The 22,780-nt window shown below is 39.1% G+C and overlaps 1 protein-coding gene across 1 annotated transcript in view; it reads left to right on the top strand.

The window, feature by feature from the left end:
• Positions 1-18,295, top strand: part of plch2a (phospholipase C, eta 2a) — a 111,357-nt gene extending 93,062 nt beyond the window's left edge. The window contains exons 17-22 of the mRNA XM_049485540.1: positions 454-578; positions 719-803; positions 2,991-3,137; positions 3,445-3,524; positions 10,349-10,685; positions 14,694-18,295. Of these exons, the coding sequence (XP_049341497.1) occupies positions 454-578; positions 719-803; positions 2,991-3,137; positions 3,445-3,524; positions 10,349-10,685; positions 14,694-16,273 (2,354 nt within the window). The 3' untranslated portion in view covers positions 16,274-18,295. The remainder of the gene's footprint in view (positions 1-453; positions 579-718; positions 804-2,990; positions 3,138-3,444; positions 3,525-10,348; positions 10,686-14,693) is intronic.
• The last annotated feature ends 4,485 nt before the right edge of the window (positions 18,296-22,780 follow it).

The raw sequence follows: 22,780 nt of genomic DNA, 5'->3' as shown, positions 1-22,780 counted from the left end.
TTTACACATTTCACCACAGTGTCCAGACCTTAACCTCATTAAGAATCTTTGGGATGTGCTGGGTGGAGAAGACTTTGTGCAGTGGTCAGACTCCATTATCAATGCTGCAAGATCTTGGTGAAAAATGAATAAAACACTGGATTAAAATAAATCTTGTGACATTGCAGAAGCTTACTGAAACAAAGTCACAGTGAATGCATGCTGCAATCAAAGCTAAAGGCGGTCCTATTAAATACTAGATTGTTTGACCTTTTTTTTGTGGCCAGGCAAGGCAGTGTATTACTTTCATGTAATGAACTCTCATTATTATTCAACTGCATTCAACAAATGCTGTTTGACATTCCATCCAATTTAATTCAGTTTAAATTAACTTTATTTATCTAGTGTTTTTCAGTAATGCAAATTATGCTAAATAAAAGAAAGTGACTTTTGTAAATATTCTCGTACCCGCAGGTCCCTTCAACCCCATGCTGGAGGACCCACTGCCTGGGCAGATGAGGAAACAGCTGGTGCTGAAGATTATCAGCGGCCAGCAGTTACCCAAACCCAAAGACTCCATGCTGGGAGACCGAGGAGAGGTGAAAGCTGCAGCCTGGACACAAGATATATAAAATATAATAATAATAACTTGTTTCTGGGCCAAACTTACTGTTCTGACCTATTATAACATCTGAAGGAAGTTCTGAAGGTTAAAAGAAGTTGCTTTGCTTTGTTGTAGATTATTGATCCTTTTGTGGAAGTTGAAATAATTGGCCTGCCGATTGACTGCTGCAAGGAACAGACCAGAGTCGTGGACGACAATGGTGAGTGTGTGTGTGTGTGTATACAAACCACATGAATAGCAGCTTAACTCTGCATTGTTTATGCTCAGCTATTACAGTGTGATGTTACGTGATCTGTGTTTGTTGTAGTAGCATGGTACTTAAGTGTGTGAGTGCATGATGTTGGCACCACTGAACTGTATCACTCAGGCCCTAAACAACTCAATAATTCATGCATGCTGAAAATTGTTTTACATTTTTTACTCCTCTCTGTCTCCCTTTCTGCCTCTTTACTGCTCACTATCTCTTTTTATCTCTGTCAATCTTTCTCTACCACTCCCTCTCTCTCTCTCTCTCTGCCACTTTGTCTCTGTCGTTCTACCATGTTCTGTCTCTTTCTGTCTCCCTACCACTCTCTATGTCTAGGTAACACTCCCACTATCACTTTCTATCTTTCTTTCTGTCTCTCTACCACCCCTACTCTCTCTCTTTCTCTCTCTTTTACCCCTCGGTCTATCTGTCTCTTTTATCTCCCTCAGTGTTTCTTTACCACTCCTATTCTCTCTCTCTCCCTCTCTCTCTACCATTTTATGTTTTGGTACCACTCTCACTATCTCTTTCTATCTGTCTTTCTGTCTCTCTACCACTCCTATTCTCTCTCTCTCTCTCTCTGTTTACCTCTCAGTCTATCTGTCTCTTTTATATCCCTTTGTGTCTCTCTACCACTCCTATTCTCTCTCTTTCTCTCTCTCTCTCTACCATTTTATGTTTTGGTACCACTCCAACTATCTCTTTCTATCCTTCTTTCTGTCTCTCCACCACTCCTATTCTCTCTCTTTCTCTCTCTCTCTCCCTTTCTCTCTTTCTACCATTTTATGTTTCTTTACTTCTCCCTCTCACTCTCTCTCTCTTTACCCCTCAGTCTATCTGTCTCTTTTATCTCCCACTGTCTCTCTCTGTCTCTCTACCACTACTATTCTCTCCCTTTCTCTCTCTCTCTCTACCATTTTATGTTTCTTTACTTCTCCCTCTCACTCTCTCTCTCTGTCTCTCTATCACTCCAATTGTTCATCCACTCTTTACCATTCTGTCTCTCTACCATCCCCTCTCTCACTCTGTCTCTTTACCATTCCAATTGATTCTATCTCTCTCATTCTCTTATCTGTTGTTGTTTATTTTTTATCGGCCTGTCTCTCTGTTTTTCTATCAAACGTTTTATCTCTGTCTCTGTACCACACTCTCTCTTTCCCTCTTCATATTTCTACCACTTTCTCTCTCTCTCTCTCTCTCTTTGTGGAAAGTTTTTCCACAAAAAAACAGCCAGTAAATTTAACAGAGCATATATTCAAGTAAAATTTACCCATAAATACTCAGTGTATTTAACTACAAATTAGCGCCACATTATCCCATTTTATTATTTACTTATAAGTAGTAGTAGTAATAATTTTGAAATTATTTATTAATGCTTACCTGCCAAATATTTTGTAGTATTAATTTCTGTATATATATATATATATATATATATATATATATATATATATATATATAGAGAGAGAGAGAGAGAGAGAGAGAGAGAGAGAGAGACAAACTTCCTTGCTGCTACCATTGCAAACTGGTAAATGATGCAACTTCCTGTCGTTAAATTGGTTTCAACATAAAAGTCCCAAAGTAGTAGTTTTGATATTCTTTAAAATTGAAATAAATTACAAAAAATATGCTTTGCAATTTTGTACAGGACTAAAAAACACTTTGAAAATCATGCCAAATAGGGCCGAAAAAAATATATAGATTTAGAGTAATTTCAACCGCTGAAGATGCAGTGAAAAACTCTGCTGCCCGCTGCATTCTGTGAGAAAAAAGTTTACTTGGAAGAAAAGCTGACGTCACTGCGCATGCGTGGATCCTGTAAGAGACATTTTACTTTCAGTTTTCAGTTTTGCTTCTCACAAAAAAAAAAAAAAAAACGTTGTAAATTTTACTTTGGCATTAAGACTAAAATTTACAAATGTATTTGACAACTAACAATCAAGTAGTGCATATCATTTTATGTGAAATTCTTAAGTAACTAGAATGTATTAGATTATTCTTGTAGATAGTACTTAAATAAACTTAATTATATTTGCAAGTCAAAAAATCATTTTTTACAGTTTACGCCTTTCTTTTTCAAATTTAAATCTGTTTTTTTTTTTTGTTTCTGCCTCTCTCTCTCTCTCTCTCTCTCTCTCTCAGGGTTTAACCCGATGTGGGAGGAGACGCTGGTCTTCACAGTGCACATGCCGGAGATTGCTCTCGTGCGTTTTCTGGTTTGGGATCACGATCCCATCGGTCAAGATTTCATCGGCCAAAGGACCCTCGCCTTCAACAGCATGATGCCCGGTATCACTGATTACCACTTACACTACCTCATACCCACTCATAGTGCTTATTCATCACTCTATTAAACAGTCTCTGCACTAAACATGACTGTGTAATGATGTGTAACAGTGTTATAACTCAGACTAGATGAATTTAAAAGAATTTGAATTTGAAATTACTGGAATAATTACCCTATGCTTTATTTACTGATCTTATATCTTGGACTAATCTTTTTAATCATTTTAAATGTAAGATTTTTACATTAGTTAAAAAAATAGGTGATTGCTAATTGAGTGACAGTTGATTGACAGTTGGTGTCGTCCTGCAGGTTACCGTCACGTGTATTTGGAAGGGATGGAGGAGGCGTCTATCTTTGTTCATGTGGCTGTTAATGACATCACTGGTAAGGTAGGTACGCCAACATTGTGTGGGGAAGTACAAGAACGTTTTACCTTATTTCACCTTTTTTCTTTATCCGGACAGTTTCTTTATTCTTTGAACTCTTTCCTCTTGCTATTCTTTAGCCATTTATTATATAAAAAATATATTTAATGCTGTATGTGGCCTATAAACAGAAATAAAACATGACATTACTTTAAAATACCACTATAATTGGGGTCAGTGCTTAATCCTGTTAAATTGCTGTTGTTCTAAAGAAGTACAGGGGTGAGACCTGAGTCTCTGTAGTATATAGTGATACTAAATGAACAAATAAATATAAAATATACTATAAAATAATAAGTGTATATAGTGCTTGTAACATAAATAAGATATCAATGAAAGAAAAAAAATTAAGAGACCACTTAGTAATTATGAGTTTCCTTGATTTTACTAAATTGAAATGTAATCAAGAGGAAGATGGATGATCACAAGCCAGCAAACTAAGCTTAACTGCTTGAATTTTTGCACCAGGAATGGCATAATGTTATCCAAAATCAGTGTGTAAGACTGGTGGAGGAGAACATGCCAAGATGCATGAAAACTGTGATTAAAAACCAGGGTTATTCCATCAAATATTGATTTCTGAACTCTTAATGAACTTTAATAATATGAACTTGTTTTCTTTGCATTATTTGAGTTCTGAAAGCTCTACATTTTTTTTGTTATTTCAGCCATTTCTCATTTTCTGTTGTCTAACAATATTTTTATTTGAATTTGAAACATATACCTATATATAGAAACTGAAGTGGTCTCTTATTTTTTTCTAGAGCTGTATAAATATCCTACTAATAACTAATTTACTCAACTGATGCAAAACAATGCAATTAAAAATAGCATGAATTTTGATTTCATTTGATAGCTGCATTGTGACCCTTTTTAACTATTACATATGTTCACCATTAGCTGTTTATTAGTGTCCTACATCATTGGTCATAATAATAATAATAATAATAATAATAATAATAATAATAATAATAATAATAATAATAATTGTTCTAAATTATTACAATCACTGCTTGACATATACAGTATGCAAAAACCTTGTATCTCCATTTTTGTTGTTTTTTTACTTTTTAAAATAGTTTGAATGGGATGCATCTAAACACAGACAGCAGATAAACCTGCCAACAGATCTGATTTCAGAAACAAATCCAATTTATCTGCAGTTTGAACATAACCTCTTTACATTCTTTAATTTGTAAAAATCTAAATTATGTAGCATTTTTGTTTGTAATTCTGTTTCTATTGGTCATGCCAAGAAAAAGTCATACACTACCGGTTAAAAGTTTTAGAACACCCCTGTTGTTTAGTAGTCCAGTAGCAGCACTGATTTATTTTTAACATAGCAACAACTTTATTACTGCACTTCACCTGTCAGACCTTCAATTTTTCTTTTTACTTCTAAAACTGAGACTCAGTCCAATGTTTAGCTGAGCTTGAGGCGTTGCCATGTGGGCCAGCCAGACTGTTTCTGTAGCAGTTTTCTCACCTTTTTCTTTAGTTTTCTACAGTACTCACCGCTCTCTGGCTTTATTTGTAATTTATCTAAAGAAAACACATATACTTCTAATAGTTACAACGTTCTCTGTGTTTCTGTGTCTTTTTCTAGTTATGATGAGAATGTGCTGTGTGTAAGTGTGTAAATGCTGCAGTAAGAGAGAGTGCAGTAAAACAAACTGTTCCAATACTGCTTTATTAATACTCGAAATTCTTATTTTTTGCATTCATCTACAAAGCTTAGTTTATTTCCATTTGAATTACAGATAAGATTTAAGTTGTTTTTACTTGTTTTCTTGAACCCACCTTTTCCGTTTTTTCACTATATACAATCTTTTTCAGTTTTTTTTTTTCACAATTCACAACTTCTGTACCCTTTAAGTTCACTGGATTTTGAACCATTTCAGATTATTCACTTCACCTAAAGAGCTTAAATGGCAAAAGTATATGTAAACAAATCTAGGGGTGTTCTAAAACTTTTGACCGGTAGTGTACACATACATGTAAAATGTGCCATAACCAAATGGCATGTACACACTTATTTCTACCAACAGAAATAGATTTTATGGGGCTCCGAGTGGTCCAGCGGGTTAAAGCCCTGCCACTATGATCAGAAGATTGTCAGTTCGAATCCTGTTCATGTAGCTTGCCATCGGCTAACAGAGCCCTGAGAGAGCACAGTTGGCCTTGCTCTCTCTGGGTGGGTACTCCACTCCACTTCAAAGGATGATGTCGCACAGCATGAGGCATCTGTGAACTGATGTATCAGAACCGAGTCGCTGCGCTGTGATGCTACTCGGCAATTCTAACTACATCAGCAGCAGTTCAAAAAGAGGCGGAGTCTGACTTTACATGTACTGGAGGAGGCATGTGCTAGTCTTCACCTTCCTAGTGTTGGCGCAGCACTAGTGATAGGGTGATAGGGAGTCCTAATGAAAAATGGTACAGTGAGTGAATGAAATCTTCTTCTATTGACATCCATTGAAACTTGAAACCGGTAAAGTTTTGACCATTTTGGAGCCACAAGGTTTTTGCGTACCTGTTTCATACCGTGTTTCATAAGCTGTCTCCATTTAAATCTGATATTTACAGTTATGTTTGTCTTTGTATAGTTCCCTTCCACCTCTCTTTCTCTCGTTCTATCTCTTTCTCTCTTCCTCCCTCTATCTGACCCCTCTTCTCTTTCTCTATTTTTCTCTTTCTGCTTCCAGTGCAACCAGCTTAGTCCAAAAGCTGTCTTTAGAGGCAGGAAAGTGTTAGGAGCCCTGACGCTGTCGCTCAAACTTCAGGTGTAGTGAGACGCAATCAGCACCCTGCATGTGTCACATGACCCCCCCCCCCCCCCCCGTCTCCCTCAACCCCCTCTGCCCCCCTTTCGTCCCTTCGCCCACCGCTCACCGCCCACTACCCCTCCTCTGGAGTGAGCAACCAAGCCTGGCCTCATGTTCTAGCGTTCAACCTTGCCAACTCATACAAGAAATGAGTTGTGACATAATTGTGAGTGCCGATACCTCGCCCGCATTCTCATGCGACCCCTAAGCAGATCCAGTGTCCCGGTGTTCCTCGCTGCAGGAGATCGAAGGGGGGTGGGGTGGGGGGGGGGGGGGGGGGAGAGCATCAGACGCTGTGTTCCAGGGCCGACAGTGCCTCCTCTTATTTCACTTAACTCAGGAGATTCGCAGCCTGCAGTACAGCCTCCGCTGCCTTGTTAGCAATATCAGGGCATTCCGTTTGACAGAGCTTAAAGCATGTGGGTGCACCGTCCCCACACCGGTAATATTAGAAAGCACGTCAGACGATGCTTATTCAGTTCTTATTCAGGCGCAGTCTGACGTTGTGTTGTGGCGATGAAGAGCTTGGAGCTAGCAGGTATTTTATTGTACCTTATTGTACATTATTGTGCTTGGTCTTTTGTTATGTATAATCTAGATTATCACTCTTTATAATACAGTAGTATATACTGTTGCTTAAACTGGGGTAGCTCACCTATACTATCTTGTTATCTTGTGTCTTTTATCCTATGGGTTTCTCTTCTTCTCTTTTGTCTGTGCTTAATTATTAGGAAGTCACTTGAATTAATTTGTATTAATGTATTATTATTATTATTATTATTATTATTATTATTATTATTATCATTAGGTATGATTTAGGACAAGCTAAAAAAAATGGTATAGCCCTTGATTTACTGTTGATGTTTCTGATTAGATGGTTAATATATTGATATTGAAGCTCATACTTCACATGGATCTACTTGACATGATTCATGAAATGACATTGGGTGCAATTGGGTGCTCTTCAGAACGTACAGTAGGCTGGATGTACTGCGCTTACTTTAGACAGCCCTGGTCAAATGATATGCTTTGGTGATTCCAGTTTACAGTGAAAATATGTGAACATAAAACATATATCAGATGCTGGAAGTGAGGCATTTTACCATTTCTTGTAGAACTTGGTAGCAGCATTAAAATAAAGAAGTGACTTGAACATGACTTGATATAAATCAACCGCAATTTATAGATCAAAATGCAAAGACATAGAAGAGATTCTTCAGTCTGTGAAAAGCTGCATAAATATTTTCAACATAATATAGCGAAGACTTTGAATATCAAAACATAATATTATCAAAGATTCAAACACACCAAATGGCGAAATCCTTGTTTGCAAGGGAGAAGGCCAACAGTCAATACTGGATGCTGGTGATCTTCAAGCCCTCAGGTGGCATGTCATTAAAAACCAGTGATGGGAGTAACGGCGTTGAAATAACTATTACTTTTTTACGTTACTTTTTTCAGTAACGAGTAATCTAACTAATTACTCTGACTGTAACTATAACGCCGTTACCATTCCCGACACCCCGTTACTGCATGTTACTTTAGCCGCTCAATTAACTTTTTTTTTTACATTGGAAGTTCCCTTATTTTTAAATTCAAAACTTGACAGGTATGCAAAAGTAACGCAATATTTACTTTATTTATTTGTAGTGGAGTAACTCAGTTACTAACTCAGTTTTTTTTTTTTTGGAGAAGTAACTAGTAACTATAACTTATTACTTTTTCAAAGTAACGTGCCCAACACTGTTAAAAACAGGCATGATTCTGATGACTTAGCTTTCAGAAGTCATGTGGAATCATAATAATAATAACAATAATTTGCTGATAATTTACAATAATAACAACAATAAATTGCTGCACCGCCTGCCCCCTTTCTGAAGACCTTTTTGATTCCCTAAAGTTTATTAGTAAGTCAGCAGCTAGGTTACTGAACTTTAGTGCTCCACTGCTATAACTACATCTGTACCAGGTGCTTAAAGAGTTGTCTTAATTCTAAGCGGAAAGATTTCAAATTGCATTCCAAAACAAGGGGTAGGGGTACAAATGAGAAATGGCATTGGGCCAAAGTGTTTAATTTCTGGTGTTGCCAAAGTTAAAAAAAGCCTGTCATTTGACCAGGGTAACTACACCAATAAATAAATACACTGTAATTAGGGCTCAAATAATCAGTTGAATATGTAAAAGGTAGGGAAATTAACATTAAATGATTCGTTTTTCACTTACGATAACCCAGTGTCATTTATATATCCAGCATTTGTGCATCAGTGTTTAGTCCCACCAGTGAGTCACTCTGTTCCTCACTCTACATCATCACAATTCCACCTTGGTGTCCATCTTCATTTCAGTGTAGCCTAGTTCTGTGTTTGAACTGGGATGAATGTGCAGCACACAAGTGGACGGTGTGAAAACTTGTCCTGACATCAACGCTAACTGTGTCATTTTCGGTACGTCCTGAAATGACAATTACAGTTAGTAGAATGCTTTGAGTCACTGAGTGATTGAAAGTGAGACGAGATCTGCATTAAGAAAGAGATAATGCTAGTTAATGCTAGTTCTTATCAATTTTAGCATTTTTTTAGGGTGCTTTCAGATGCTAACACATTAGCATTAGCAGTGTTTTATGACTCTGTTTTGCTGCTTTTCTAAAGCACCGTTTATTCTGTGTGTGTGTATGCAGTGATGGAAGCCTTTCAATTTGAATATTCTATGAAATACAACACTATAATATACAAATATAGTATAAAAAGGATGCCTTTAACTTTTAGCTAATGCTAATTATAGTATCAGTCAAATGTTTGGACACACCTTCTTATTCAATGATTCATTTTCTTCATTTTTTTCCTACATTGTAAATTAAAACTAAAGTCATCATAAGGAATCATGTAGTAAACTTAACAGTGTTAAACAAACCAAAATACTCTATGAAGCATTTAAGTGTTTCTTATCTGGTGTGCTGTTAACTTTCGGTTTCTGAGGCTGGTAACTCTAATGAACTTATCCTGTGCAACAGAGGTAACTCTTGGTCTTCCTTTCCTGGAGCCATCCTGATAACAGCCAGTTTCATCAAAACTTTTTTTGATGGTCTTTGTGACTGCACTTGTGGATACTTTTTTTTATTCTTGAGTATTTTTTCTTTACTTACCTTCTTTACTTACATAATATGGATTAGAACATTACTCAAATATTGCTATTAACTGTATACCAACTCTACCTCTTCACAACTTTACAACTGATGCTCTTCAACACATTAAGAGGCAAGAAATTTCAGCACAGCTGTTAACTGAAAGCCATTCCAGGTGGCAAGATGTGGAAAGTTTTATATTTCAGATACTACTTTGAAGGATCTAAAATAAAAAAAAAACATATTCTGGTTTGTTTAACACTTTTTTTTTTTACCAAATCATTATTTATGTTTTTCTTCATAGTGTGGATGACTTCAGTATTAATCTACAATGCAGAACTTTTTTTTTAAATAATGAAAAAAAACAAAACAATGAATTTAAGGTGTGTCAAATGCTTTGCCTGGTACTGTATAACATCTGAAAGTACCTTTGTTCTTTTTGGGTTAATTTCTTCTTTATAACTAATAAACAAGATTTTTAAGTAACAAGGTACATTTGTAATTTCCTTTTTTCAATTTCCACTCGTTTAAACTGAATCAGATCAAATTAATTTCATTTATTATAATCAACTGACCATTCTTTGATTTCAAAGCAGGTAATGATTGAAGAATGTACGGTTTTAACAAGTATTAACATCCGCAGCATGATTGCGTAACACGTGCACTCGCTAACTTTAGTCACTAACCTTTCAGATGATTTTGGCACAGTATCACTGTCTGCTTGTTTTTCTGTGTTCTTACTTTAGGTTGTCCCTAAAATCTTTTCAGGAAGCCATTTCCAGGTAATTGTTGTCGTTGCCCTCAAAGCCTCCAGAGTCTTATGTTGTTTTTTCCCGTTTCAGGTACGGGCAGCCAGCGGTATAAAAGGGCTGTTTCACAGAAACCCAAAGCAGTCTTCTCTGGACAGCCATGCTGCTGCGCTGCGCGGCCGTAAACCACCCTTTGGCGCCCACCTGCTTCGCCGTACGGCCAGTGCGCCCACCAAGGGCCAACCCAAAGTCAAGCGCGGCTTCCCCGAGATCTCCATCGACACCAAAGACTGCAGCTCGGAGGGAGCCAGTGAGGAGCGTGAGTCGGAGGAGGGCCCGGCCGCCCACCCTAACGGGAACGCGGCAGCTTCGGCGGCACAACCGTGGGAGCATGGCACCAACGGGCAGCTCAACCCAGACGACAGCAAAGGTAAGGCTGCGTTCTTCCGTCCTGAACCTCGGGCTAAGCCATTCCACAACAGGGGGGTCATGAGTGAGCCTCTCAGGAGAGCCAACAGGTTGAGGTTGCAGGACCCCCTGGACGAGAAACAGGGTGTCTTCGCCCGTGTTGCAGTCAACAGCTCTGGTCGGGTAGGGATGACGTCCAACTGCATCAAGTGTGTAATCGGTACAAAGGAGAGTCCAGACTTAGAGAGGAAGGCTACAGGCAGCCCTTCTCAACAAAGCCAAGCCCCTCCAAGACCAGAAAGAGCATCACGGTCTCCAATGGCCTCACGTCGCATCCAACCAGAGCCTATCCTTAGACCTCAAGTCCTGGCTCAACCCGAGCAAGCGAAACAGCCCATACCCGATCCTGAGGTTCAACCCTGCAAGCCTACACCAATGCCTAGGATTCGATCGAAAGCTAGACAGACACTTGGTTCCCCGGCCCGCCCTCCAGTCCAGGACCCTTCGACCAGAAACGCTCGATCGTGTAGCATCCCCCGCAGGCGTCTGCAGCCGCCTGCCACCCCAGCTCCTCCGGTACCAGACAGCAAAACTAACCTGTGCAGGCAGAGTTTTGCCCCGCCCAATTACGGCAGCAACTGCAGGGCCATCAGTCCTACAAATAATGGTAAAGGTCTTTCCGACAGCATCTGGAGCAGCTCCAGTAGTCTGGGCAGTCTGGACCTGCCTCCCATGATTTCACCACAGGTGATGGACAACCGGAAGCGGGCAGTGGGGACACTGCAGAGGGAGATGAATGCGCTCTTCGCGCAGAAAATGGAGGAGATCCGGAGTAAATCCCCCTTGTTCTTCATGGGTGAGATCATAGTAGTTTCATGGAGGATCTCCCAAGATGTAGATGACTCCAGTGCCCTAGTGGACCCCCACACCATTTAATGGATTAGTACCATTAGTAGCATGTTTTAGCAGATCACAGTAGATTGTAGACTGTTGTTTTTGTCTCCTTGACCACTAGAGCAGAGTTTGAGTCAAGGCCAAGGCCAAGACCAGGACATGTCAAGTCTAAGTCAAGACCAAGACATTTTTTAGTAGTTGAGTCCAACTCAAAACAGAGACGGGGAATAAGTCTGAGACATAACTGAAACCAGAACAACTGTCGTTATCATTCATTATACATATATCTATTAATACATGTATTTAATAAATGAATAAATATTTCATGAATATGTAGAACAAGTTCAGTTTCTAATATATATTACCTCAGACAAAAGCACTGGACTTGGCTGGTCTCAACAACAATTTCCTCACCAACACTAATATAAGATTAGAAATGATCATTTTTAAGACCGAGGCGAGACCAAGACAACTGCATTCCCAGTTTTTATGATCTATATTAATATTACAATATTAACAATATTCTAATATTGTTACCATATATATACAGAAATAAATAATTAAAAAAAAAATATATTTTTTGCCTTAGACATATAAACAACATATAAAAGGCAGCATTATAAAAAACCCTGAAGTTCGTGCAAAAGATATTCCATCCATTAAAAAAACGGCACTTATTAAATAGCCCTCATATAATCAAAGCCTTTTGGTCTGTGAATATCTCATGCTTTAATCATTCTGTTGCAATTACATTCAATGTACATTTATGTACTACATAAATAGTACTTTAAATAAATTGATATACGATAACTGCTGTTATCTGTAATCAAGCTTACTCTTGTCTTCTTTATTAAATTGTGTGAGAAAACATTATGTGTACATAAGTAGTCATAAGACGTAAGATGTAAGATGTCCAGGGGGGCCGGGGGTGCAGGACGGGGGGTTCCTGTCATACGCTTCCTTTTTGCTAATACAGTCCAGCTGTTCTCCAGCCTTCAGGGTCAGTTTTAAAAAACATGTTTTTACTCTGGCTGTACTTCCTTCCTTCTTTTTTTGCTGCATGAACTTTAAGAGTTATTATTCTTAGTTTTACATAACAAACCAACTGTGACAGTATTGGTGAGGTTTATACCCTATTCAAACATATCCAAAAAAATATATATATATAAAATCAACGATCTATATTTTTAGCGCTCAATTACTGAACCAGTAAACATTATAAAGTTTTGAGTTTGGGATTTGGAAAAAAATACACTGAAACGAAAATTTTAGTTTTTGTCTGAAACCGAACATTTTTGTTGATTTTTAGTTTATTACATATTTGGAACAAACAAACTTTCTCTAACACTGTCAAAATGTCCAAATGGTCCAAAATCACCTGAAAGAAATAATTGTTTATCTCTCTCCTGTAAAGTTGCTATTTCGGAAATGCTTATTTTTCATTGTCCAGTAACGATATTTGTCTTGCTTTAAATAAATGAATAATTGAAGACTTATGATTGTTTAAATCCCAGCAGACAAACCGACAAAGTTGAACACATTTTTAATTATACATTTACCTTAACACTAACAGTGTGATTTTAGTGCAGTGTACTTTTAATATTAGATGTACCTCAGTAGTAATACTCAAGTCACATGAGTGACAGTGACTTTTGGCAAACAAGCCATGGCTACATTAGCTCAGCTAATGCCGATATCCTTACCTGTGCACTGCTACCAAGTAAGATACTGTAAGTGATGCTGAGCGCTTTATTTCATGTATGTTATACTTGTAAGTGTAAAAATAAATGTTAAACCTCATATTAGCTGTAGGTAGGTGGAGTGTAGACCTAACACCATTAGATGTTAAATGAAAAACACTGCAAAATCACTTCAAATAAATTTGTCACTATTTGCTGTAAATTATATAAATATCTAGTGCATTCCTCATGCTTTATAGTATTGTTCCTCGTGACTGTATTCTCCATAGAGAGTTTTGTGTCTTGTAGTTCTGCTTTTCCCTGTTTTTAACCACTTAAAACTTAAAAAATCTGTTGCATGTCCTTTATAACACTTCACCTTAAAATATGTTATCTGTCTGTATGTTTTTGCTGTTCTAAAAAAGAAAATTTCATCTATCTACCCTTCCTCTTTTGGTTCCTTGTACTCTATTTAAAGTACTTGTTTGTTCCTTCCTTCTTGCATGCTCTCTTTCCTTAGTGCAAAACTGAGGGGCTGACAAAGGCCAGGTAAACCCGCCTTCCTTATTCATGTTTCCACTGTGTAATGTTCTTTATGTCATGTCTTGTGCACTTTGGTGACTTTAAACGTTTTTTTTCAGCATGACGTGATGTGATGCATAATTATATGCCAGCAGTGTTTCATATTTTTATTGTTTTCATGTTGTTATGTCTTTTTATTCAATGTTATCTTGTGTGGTAATGAGACATCAATGCAGTTCTATATAAAGGTTGCATGTTGTTAAATATATTTTTACGTTTGTGTTTGGTGCTTGGACTGGCTGTTTGCCATTTTGTCTGTTCATTCGAACTACACAGTCCAGTCAGAATATTATGACCCCCTCCATTGTTCTACTCACACTGTCAATTTTAGATATAGGAGCACTTTATTGTTCTATAATTACTGTAAAATTACAGTAGTCCTGTTCTTTAATGGTCAGAGCAGATATTACTTGGGTGGTTGGTCATTCTCAGCACTGAAACCATCAGTGACACTGACATGCTGCTGGTGTGTTAGTGTGTGTACAGCAGTGCTGCTGGAGTTTTTAAACACCTCAGTATCCCTGCTGCATTGAGAACTGGGCACCAACAAGATATTATCTAGGTAGGATTGTCTAATAAAGTAAACAGTGATTGAACACAGTGTTTGTTTAAAAACTCCAGCAGCACTGCTGTGTCAGATCCAAGAGTGGGTGGTCATAATATTCTGAATGGACTGGGTATGATACACATTTTATATTAAGGTTTTCTGCTTTATATGCAAAATATCAGCTCATCACTAATTTCATCCATTGCTGTTTTTCTTGTTAATTTTATAAAAGCTTCACGTTTCGAATTTAACTGGTAGAAATTTTGATAATCAAGTCTTGTGTGAAAGTCTTCAGCCTTGTCCTTTTGTCTTCTTCTTCTTTTTGCAGACCATTCCACAGTGCAGAGACCCACTCCTTCTGTGCGCCTCCTGGAATCCATAGCTGAAGAATTTCAGGAGAAAACTCCTTTGACGTCAATGTGCAGTCCAGCCAATACCTCACCACGTTGTTCTGATCACTCCTTAAGTTCGCATCAGCCATCTACAGCAATAACAACGGCTTCAGAGAAGGACAACCATAGCCCTGTACAAACAAATAAGGACCTTTTAGAGCTACCTGTCCCTTCCCAGTGTCTCACACCCAATGTTAGCAGTGGGGAAGACCCCTTTAGCTCTTCCCTTTCCATGAATTACCTTGATATTGGGAGCAATAAGCCCCTTGATTCGGAGCAGGCTGGAGTTGAGCCAGTAAGTCCTGGAAGAAATAAGGTAGAGGATGGCACGAGTGTAGTTGAAAAGACGGGTCTAGCTTTAGAGACAGAGGCTACGGCTGAGACGGCCACAGCTCAGAGGGTGCAGGCACTAAAGGCCTTGTTTGACAGGGATGTAGGGCGAGGCTCCCAGCCTGGTCCTAGGACCCCCATCCGAAGGACCAAAAGCACCGGGCAGGTGAGAACGGCCAATGAACCATCGGTGGTGCCTGAGGTGATTATCGATGCAACCGTCAATGACCGCCTATGGGTCAAGCTGGATCCTGGCAGCCACAGGGACAGCGTGTCATCCTCCTCCAGCATCTCATCCAACGACACTGTGATCGACCTCTCCTTGCCCAACCTGGCTAGGAAGAGCCTGACATGCCTTCGAGCTGCAGCCAGGGATTGCCCGGAAAGCCAGGCCTCGACAGCTGGTTGGACAGTCCGACCTCGTTCAGCAACAACTATCTGCGTTAGTAAGAGCAAATCCAACCCCAATTTGCGCGATGGGGAGATGTGTGAACCAGCGGACGAAATTCAACCTAGGCCTCTGTCCAGCGAGTGCGATGCTAACCGGCTGATGCAGCGGCGTCACACTTGGAGCAGGCTGTACATTGAGGGCTTGAAGCAGTCATCCACTTCCGCCAAGAGATCAGCAGCTTCTTTACTGGCGAAAGACCCAGACACTGAATCCAAGTCCAAGAGCCTGGGCGACCTCACCTCAGACGACATCGTCTGCAACTTCGACAGCAAGTACCGAAGCATCAGCCGGAGTTTCATTACCAGGCCCACCCGTCAGCAGAGGGCGCAAAAGAAGGAGACCCACGATGACCTGACTGAGCGCTTGAAGCAGTTGACCGATGTCGAGCCCCTGACAAGTAGTGATTTTGAATCTCAGAGGCGCGACTCAGAGGCTGGATCTTATGAGCTGGAGGAAGAAGAGACGCCACCATTGAGGCGGAGCTCCTCACGCAGCCAGAGTCGTGTGAGGTACATCGCCAACCGTGCGAGGCAGGCTCAGGAGAGGCAGCGGCTACAAGGCCTCTTAAGATCTTCTGGAAGCCCAATTGAAGAGCGGGGCATTCCAGAGGGAGCCTGCAGTGTGGCCCGAAGCCCTTGCACTAATCTGGACCTCCTAAGTCAGCTTCCACCCGGACCACCCCACCAGAGTCCCCTCAGCCCGGACAATGAGGTCTTTTTCATGCTCCGGCTCTGACAGATTGAGAGCTATGCCTGACAATTGAATTTTGCGGACAATCCAAGAGACTCTTGTGGTAATTCTGGTTTTTGATTTTAGTTCTAGAGACCCCTGTTTATTGGAATATTTTGGTGTTTTCTCTGCTCCTTGCCTGAATCGTCAAATCAGCTCATTCCCAAGCCCTCCCTGACTGACGTGGGATTGGCAGAGCAGCAAAAACACTAAAAGCCAGAGGTTCTACAGGACTAATGTTGAGAACAATTGCATCAGACACTCTCTGTCTGCCATTCTTGCGCTATAAAGTATCCCATTATGAAAAGTGGGCATTTCAATTCATGCATTTTTGTCTTGTTTTTTTTGAGAGAGAGAAAATTCTTTGAATTTTCTGGAAACATGCTGTAAGGATCTCATTTGAAGTTGGCTGTGTTGGACATCTCTGTCTTGTACACTCCTACTTCAGCAACACTTCTGCAACAATTTCAGCTTGGCAATATGACATACAGTATGTTTCCTAAATACTCGCACATTCATTTCAGGCTGGGCTTTTGCCAACTGGTAATACACTGAACAGGATGAAGAGTGAGTGATAGCCTACATCACAAAGGTCCAACATACTTAAGGCCGATTAATACTTCTGTATCTAGTCAATGTGGAGTCTACGGAGTAACCTGTGCCTGTGGCCTATTGTGGTCATTGTGGATGTTTGTACTTGACTGTATGTCAATGTGTCTGTAGACTCAGCAACCTGAAATCTCAACGAATGGTGCCACGCTCCATACTCTTTAAAAATAAAACTACAATTAATAAAATAAGCAGCGTGGATTACATTGGAGAGCACTTACAGTAAATAAACGTGGAGTTCTTTGACATTCTTTGTCAGCAACTATCAGAGAGTAATCCAGCTGAGAAAAACATTAAGTTTCATGGCTGGTTTAAGCCTTGTGTAAAACCAGATTAAACACATGCCAAGGCCAGCTGCTCTGTCTGTAACCCTGCTGTTAGCATTTTAGAAGTGTGGGGATGCGGAAATACAGTTCTCTGTGGACCAATCACAGTTGCTGGGGAGCTATCACTATGCATAGGATGTGTATAGGCTACACCGCAGATTTGATGCAAAAGCATAAATTGGCCTTGAGTATGGAATACTACAGGTTGTATAAGTTTAAGGTCTGAAAACAACCTGAAAAAAGCATTTGGTGCAAAGTCACATCACAGTAACAAGCTTTCAAGTTTATTATCATAAATGTATTTGTTCTTGTTGAAAACTGGAATGTGATTGGAAGTCAAATGTCCTCAATAATGATAATGATGATAACTCATCTAAAATTTTGTCATTTTTGCTGTAGCAATAGAGAACTAAGACAAAAATGACCATTTGTATGATTCTCAATTCCTTGATTTGAAATGCTTAGACATGTTTACTACTGCGTAATCAAATACCAATGCGTCTGATTGGTGTTGATAATGGTGTACGATTTTTTTTTATAACAAAAGCATGGAATGTATTTGCTACACTAATTTATTTGTTTTTGAGATGACCTTTTCAAATGTTTCCTGTTCGTTTTGTCACATTCCTTCCATTATTAGCTGAAATGCACAATAGCAACAGCCATCCGTCCTGTTTTATCTTGTTTTTTTGTATTCATTTAGTCAGGCTTAGGCTTTTAATATGTCAGTGTATGAACTGTATAAAGTATTATCAGCAGGCACATGTACAATAGTTGATCCATTTTTTTTTTCAGATTTTCTTGCATGTCAGTGATTTAAATCTCATTTAAGTTTTAGTTTACAGTCTCAGCCCCACAGGTTGTTGACTTGTCTCTGGTATGTAACTGTCTTAAGGAATAAGTTAATAAGGAAATATGTTGAAAACCGAGTCCGCTGATACAGAGGCTCTTTGAAGATGCACGACAAGAGGGAAATAAATTTCTACAGAGCACATCTCTCACTTTGTACTGTAATGTTTGCACTGTCCAACCTGGTAACTTTGCAAGAGTCTGAGAGAATTTTTAAGTAAAATCTTATGTATATAGAGAATAACTGTGGACGTGTCTTCATTTCTTACACCCTCCTTTTTTTTAGTCTTCAACTCATAAACTCTTTCCTGCCAAGAACTTTATAGACTGTAGATCTTCAGGCCATTTTCAATTATCTAGTTCCTACTCCCACTAACAAAAACCAAACAAACGAAGAAAAAAAAAACAAGAACTAACGGTTCTTGGATTTTGGCACATCCTCTTCCTTGTAGTAGTTTCTTAGAATGGCCTTTGGCCTGTTTCCTACACATTATTAACTTGCATTGGTTCTATTTTTCGTCTCCACTCACTTCCCCAACAAATTCTTACTTTAAATAAATTCACAACAGTATGTCATCAGTGTGTGACATATATATATAATAAGTTATTTTCAATGCCAGGGGTTGTTTTATTGCATCCTTTCACTCCTTATACTCTGTGACTATCATTACACTCTATCCACCACTGCTGTTGGTTGAAATTATCCATGAAACGTTTCCATATTGGTTGAAAGTGAATGGTGAAAAGAAAGAAGTCTTGTCAACTGGTTAAAAAGATGTTTATGTGAGGTCTTATAGACATGTTTTCAACCACTTCAAACATGTCTCTTTTCACTTTCTACCAAATCTATACTTAGAAAATAAGTCCTCACATCCTTAACGAATGCCTTAATTAATGTCATGTAATGTACCATTACTATAAAGTGTTACCAGTGTATTTTCAAGCACCTTTTCACCTTTCATTTTTACGTATGTCAATGAACAGCACAGATGCCTTTTTAAAGGACGGATAAGAATTATATTTTCAGTAGAAAATGATAAAATGACCAGGATGTGTCACAAGATATTAAGGAAGCATGCACAGGTCAAGCACTGTCATCTCTTGTCAGCAAAGCTTTAGCCAGTATTTTATTACTAGAACTGTGCAGTATGTCAAGGAAAACTGTGTGGGTGTGGCTTCTGGCTCCATCTGATGCACATTCCTCAACACTAATTCCACCCCAAGGTTTTAAAACACAGCAGTAGTGCTGCAGCCATGGAAGATAGCAAACATGCACATTCAGCCCAAACCAAAAAGCTTAATGACCAAAGACAAAATAAAATGAGAGTAAAAATGGGCAGTGGGTTTTACAGATGGAGAACACTTTGAGCTCAGAAAGACAAAAAGACAGACTACTTCAGCCAGGTCATTTATTACAACCACTAGGTTGCTAAGGTTACTAAGTAGGTAGATGAGATAGCTAGATAGGTTAGCAAGGTTAGCTAAAGCAGACTTCCCAAGTCTCCTGGAAGTGGAGGGAGTCCACTGCATATCAATAATGGCTCCCTGATGCCCGCAAGTCTGATAAAAATCTCCAAAAATCCGAGTTTCCAAAAACATCAGAAAATGTCAGAAACCAAAAGTTAGACTCTGTATTGACTCAATTTAGCCACAAATGTGATTATGTTGGTGGTATCTGTGGTAGAAGTTACTGAACTCACAGCGTGGTTAGCAGGTAATGCTAAAGCTGCTGCAGCAGTGCTAGCCGGGGTAAGCAGCAGGCCGGTAATACTCACTTCTGAACGGCAAAAGAGCTAGCAGCTTATGCTCCAGCCTTAGCGCTGGAGAAACTTCACTGAAACTCCTGTATAACGCTGTACTTCAGTGGAGTGGCTTTACTGCTCTTTACAACCTGGTAAAATTTACACGATATGCACCGGATTATAAGGCGCACTGATGATTTTAGGGAAATTTTAAGGATTTTAAGTGCAACTTATATTGTGAAAAATACATTACATTGTAACAAGTTATGATGGAGCACAAAAAAATGTATCAGAATAAAAGTCTTGAACGTGAAACTAAAAGTGAAAGCAGGAAAAATAGTATTCCAGTAGATACAGATACAGTATTTTAGTACATAAGTACAGAACTGAAGCAGTTGTACTTTGTTACTATACATCTCTGGAAATAAGTACAAAACTGACCTTTTAGGAAAAAAGCCAGGGAACACAACAGGTTCTACAGAGTTTAAAAGGATTATTATGTTTTTAAATGCATGCAAACTTCCGAAAACAACTTTATTTATTTCAACATTTATTTGCTCTGGTTAAATCAAATACTGTGTAGAAATTCAGCGAAAAGGCCAAAAGCTCCAATTCATCCAGCATGGCCCTTTCAGCGCTATTATATGTCTTCTATTGAGCTGCTTTTGAGTGGACTCCCTTTGCTCCAAACTCTCCCAGCTCAACCTCTCCGACACTGCACAGAAAACCCCGTTGAGAAAAAATGTCGCTAAATAAAGCCTTGCCCCACACTTGATGGCCAATTACATCTCCAAACAACCAATAAAAACAAAGTTCTGGCTGCCGGTTTTGACCTAATGCGGCCGCTGTCACGCACTGGGTTGTCAGAAGTATTAGCTCACTGCTCTGCACACTCGGCCTCCTCATGCCTGCTGTTCCTAAAGCGTCTGGAAAGATTCGTCTTCGGTTATGACTGACACGTAGGACAAAAGGCCAGGCAAGCCTCAGTCACCGGTCGCCACGGCAACGGTTGCCGGCAAGGGGCCGGAGCTCTTCTGAGGGCCCACAACCGTCCTGAGACTTCCACGGCCCAGTGAGTGACAGAGATTGTAGGCTCTTGTCACTCATACAAAAGTGGCTTCGTTAGCATTCAGGAGGCGCGGCGGCTCGCCTTTTAGATTCGTGTTTATCACAGAGATTTTCTTCGGCCTTCAGGGCCATTATAGCTGCCTGTCTCTTAGGAGAGGTCTAAAACAAGGGTCCCCCGCAGAGCCTCGTAAATTTACTTAATGTCCCGCTATTAAGTCCAACAGCAAATGCACAAACTTGTGCAGGAAAACCATTAGCTGTGGCTTTACTACCATACATCTAACAACACTACAGCTAACAATGTTTGCTTAGTGAAACATTTTCTTTAAGTTACAGTTTGGAACGTTTAATTTATCAAGTTTTCTGGATGTTCTATAGTATGCTCTTAGAACGAGTTTATTTAGCGTTTGTTAAATATTGCGTTTGTTAAAAATTGTTGCTGCAATGTTCAGTGTCAGTTTTCTAATTAAGCAATAATACCCAAGAGAGAGTGCTATAACCTGTATTATGGCTGAGAGGCATTTTCTGAGCACCGTTATCAACCAGTGTATTATTGCGATTATAACACAGTTCCAATATCGCTGTTTATTAAAAGATTTTTTAAGCTATTAAGGACAAGAAAATATCATCTGTTTGGTTATAAACACGCCGCAAGTTAAAATATTTCCATTGCTGCTCTGTTTGGCTTGTAAGCTCTTCATCGTTGTTAGGTTACCTGTATGTGGTGGAGTAATACATGGAGAGATTCGGTTACAGTACATTACTAGCTGATAACAGCACTCATAGAAAGCCTTTCAGCCAATCACATCGCAGAGTCGGAAATAACTGTGGTATAATGTTTAGTATTTGTCTAGCTGGGAACAACATGTGAGAAATGTTATAATATTATATTCCTGAAAAATTATTTTTGTAATGTTACAGGCTAGCCTTAAGTAGAAACTTTGCTAAAATTGTTGCTAAATGTTCTTATAACATTCTCTGTTATCTGGGACAGTTGAGGAATTATGGCATTATTTTTTCCTAGTCCACTTTTAACCCTTTAACTTCTGCCACATCTGTTTGGTAGAGCATACTTGACTGTATCTTATTAAAAAGGTTGGTGTTTTTCAGTAGTATGAATTTTCAGCTATGATCTGTAAAACACCACACATATATTTATTGTTTTGGTAAAATTCCCAACAGAGTGATGCGAAAGAAACCATTTCTGCAAGCACGCCACAAACAGAGTCGCCTGAGGTGTGCTTTTGCATAATGAGAATATATATTTTGCATAATAAGAAATGGCTTCTTTTGCATCACTCTCCCATACAGCTTCTCCTTGTGCAAAGTGCGCTGTATTGTTGACCGATGCACAGTGACTCCATCTGCAGCAAGATGATGCTGCAGCTCTTTGCAGGTGGTCTGTGGATTGTCCTTGACTGTTGACTCACCATTCTTCTTCTCTGCCTTTCTGATATTTTTCTTGGCCTGCCAATTCTGGGCTTAACAAGAACTGTCCCTGTGGTCTTCCATTTCCTTACTATGTTCCTCACAGTGGAAACTGACAGGTTAAATCTCTGAGACAACTTTTTGTATCCTTCCCCTGAACAGCTATGTTGAACAATCTTTGTTTTTTGCTCATTTGAGAGTTGTTTTGATGAGCCCATGATGCCACTCTTCAGAGGAGATTCAAATAGGAGAACAACTTGCAATTGGCCACCTTAAATACCCTTTCTCATGATTGGATACACCTGGCTATGAAGTTCAAAGCTCAAAGTCAGTAAAAATAGTTAGGAGTATTCAAATCAATAAAATGATAAGGGTGCCCATACTTTTGCATATTGCACATTTTCTGTTAGTACAATAAACCTCATTTCAATCCTGAAATATTACTGTACCCATCAGTTATTAGATATATCAAACTGAAATGGCTGTTGCAA

The sequence above is a fragment of the Astyanax mexicanus genome, chromosome 12 (genome assembly GCF_023375975.1).
Source record: "Astyanax mexicanus isolate ESR-SI-001 chromosome 12, AstMex3_surface, whole genome shotgun sequence".
Lineage (NCBI taxonomy): Eukaryota > Metazoa > Chordata > Actinopteri > Characiformes > Acestrorhamphidae > Astyanax > Astyanax mexicanus.
This window is presented reverse-complemented; position numbering and strand designations above follow the sequence as displayed.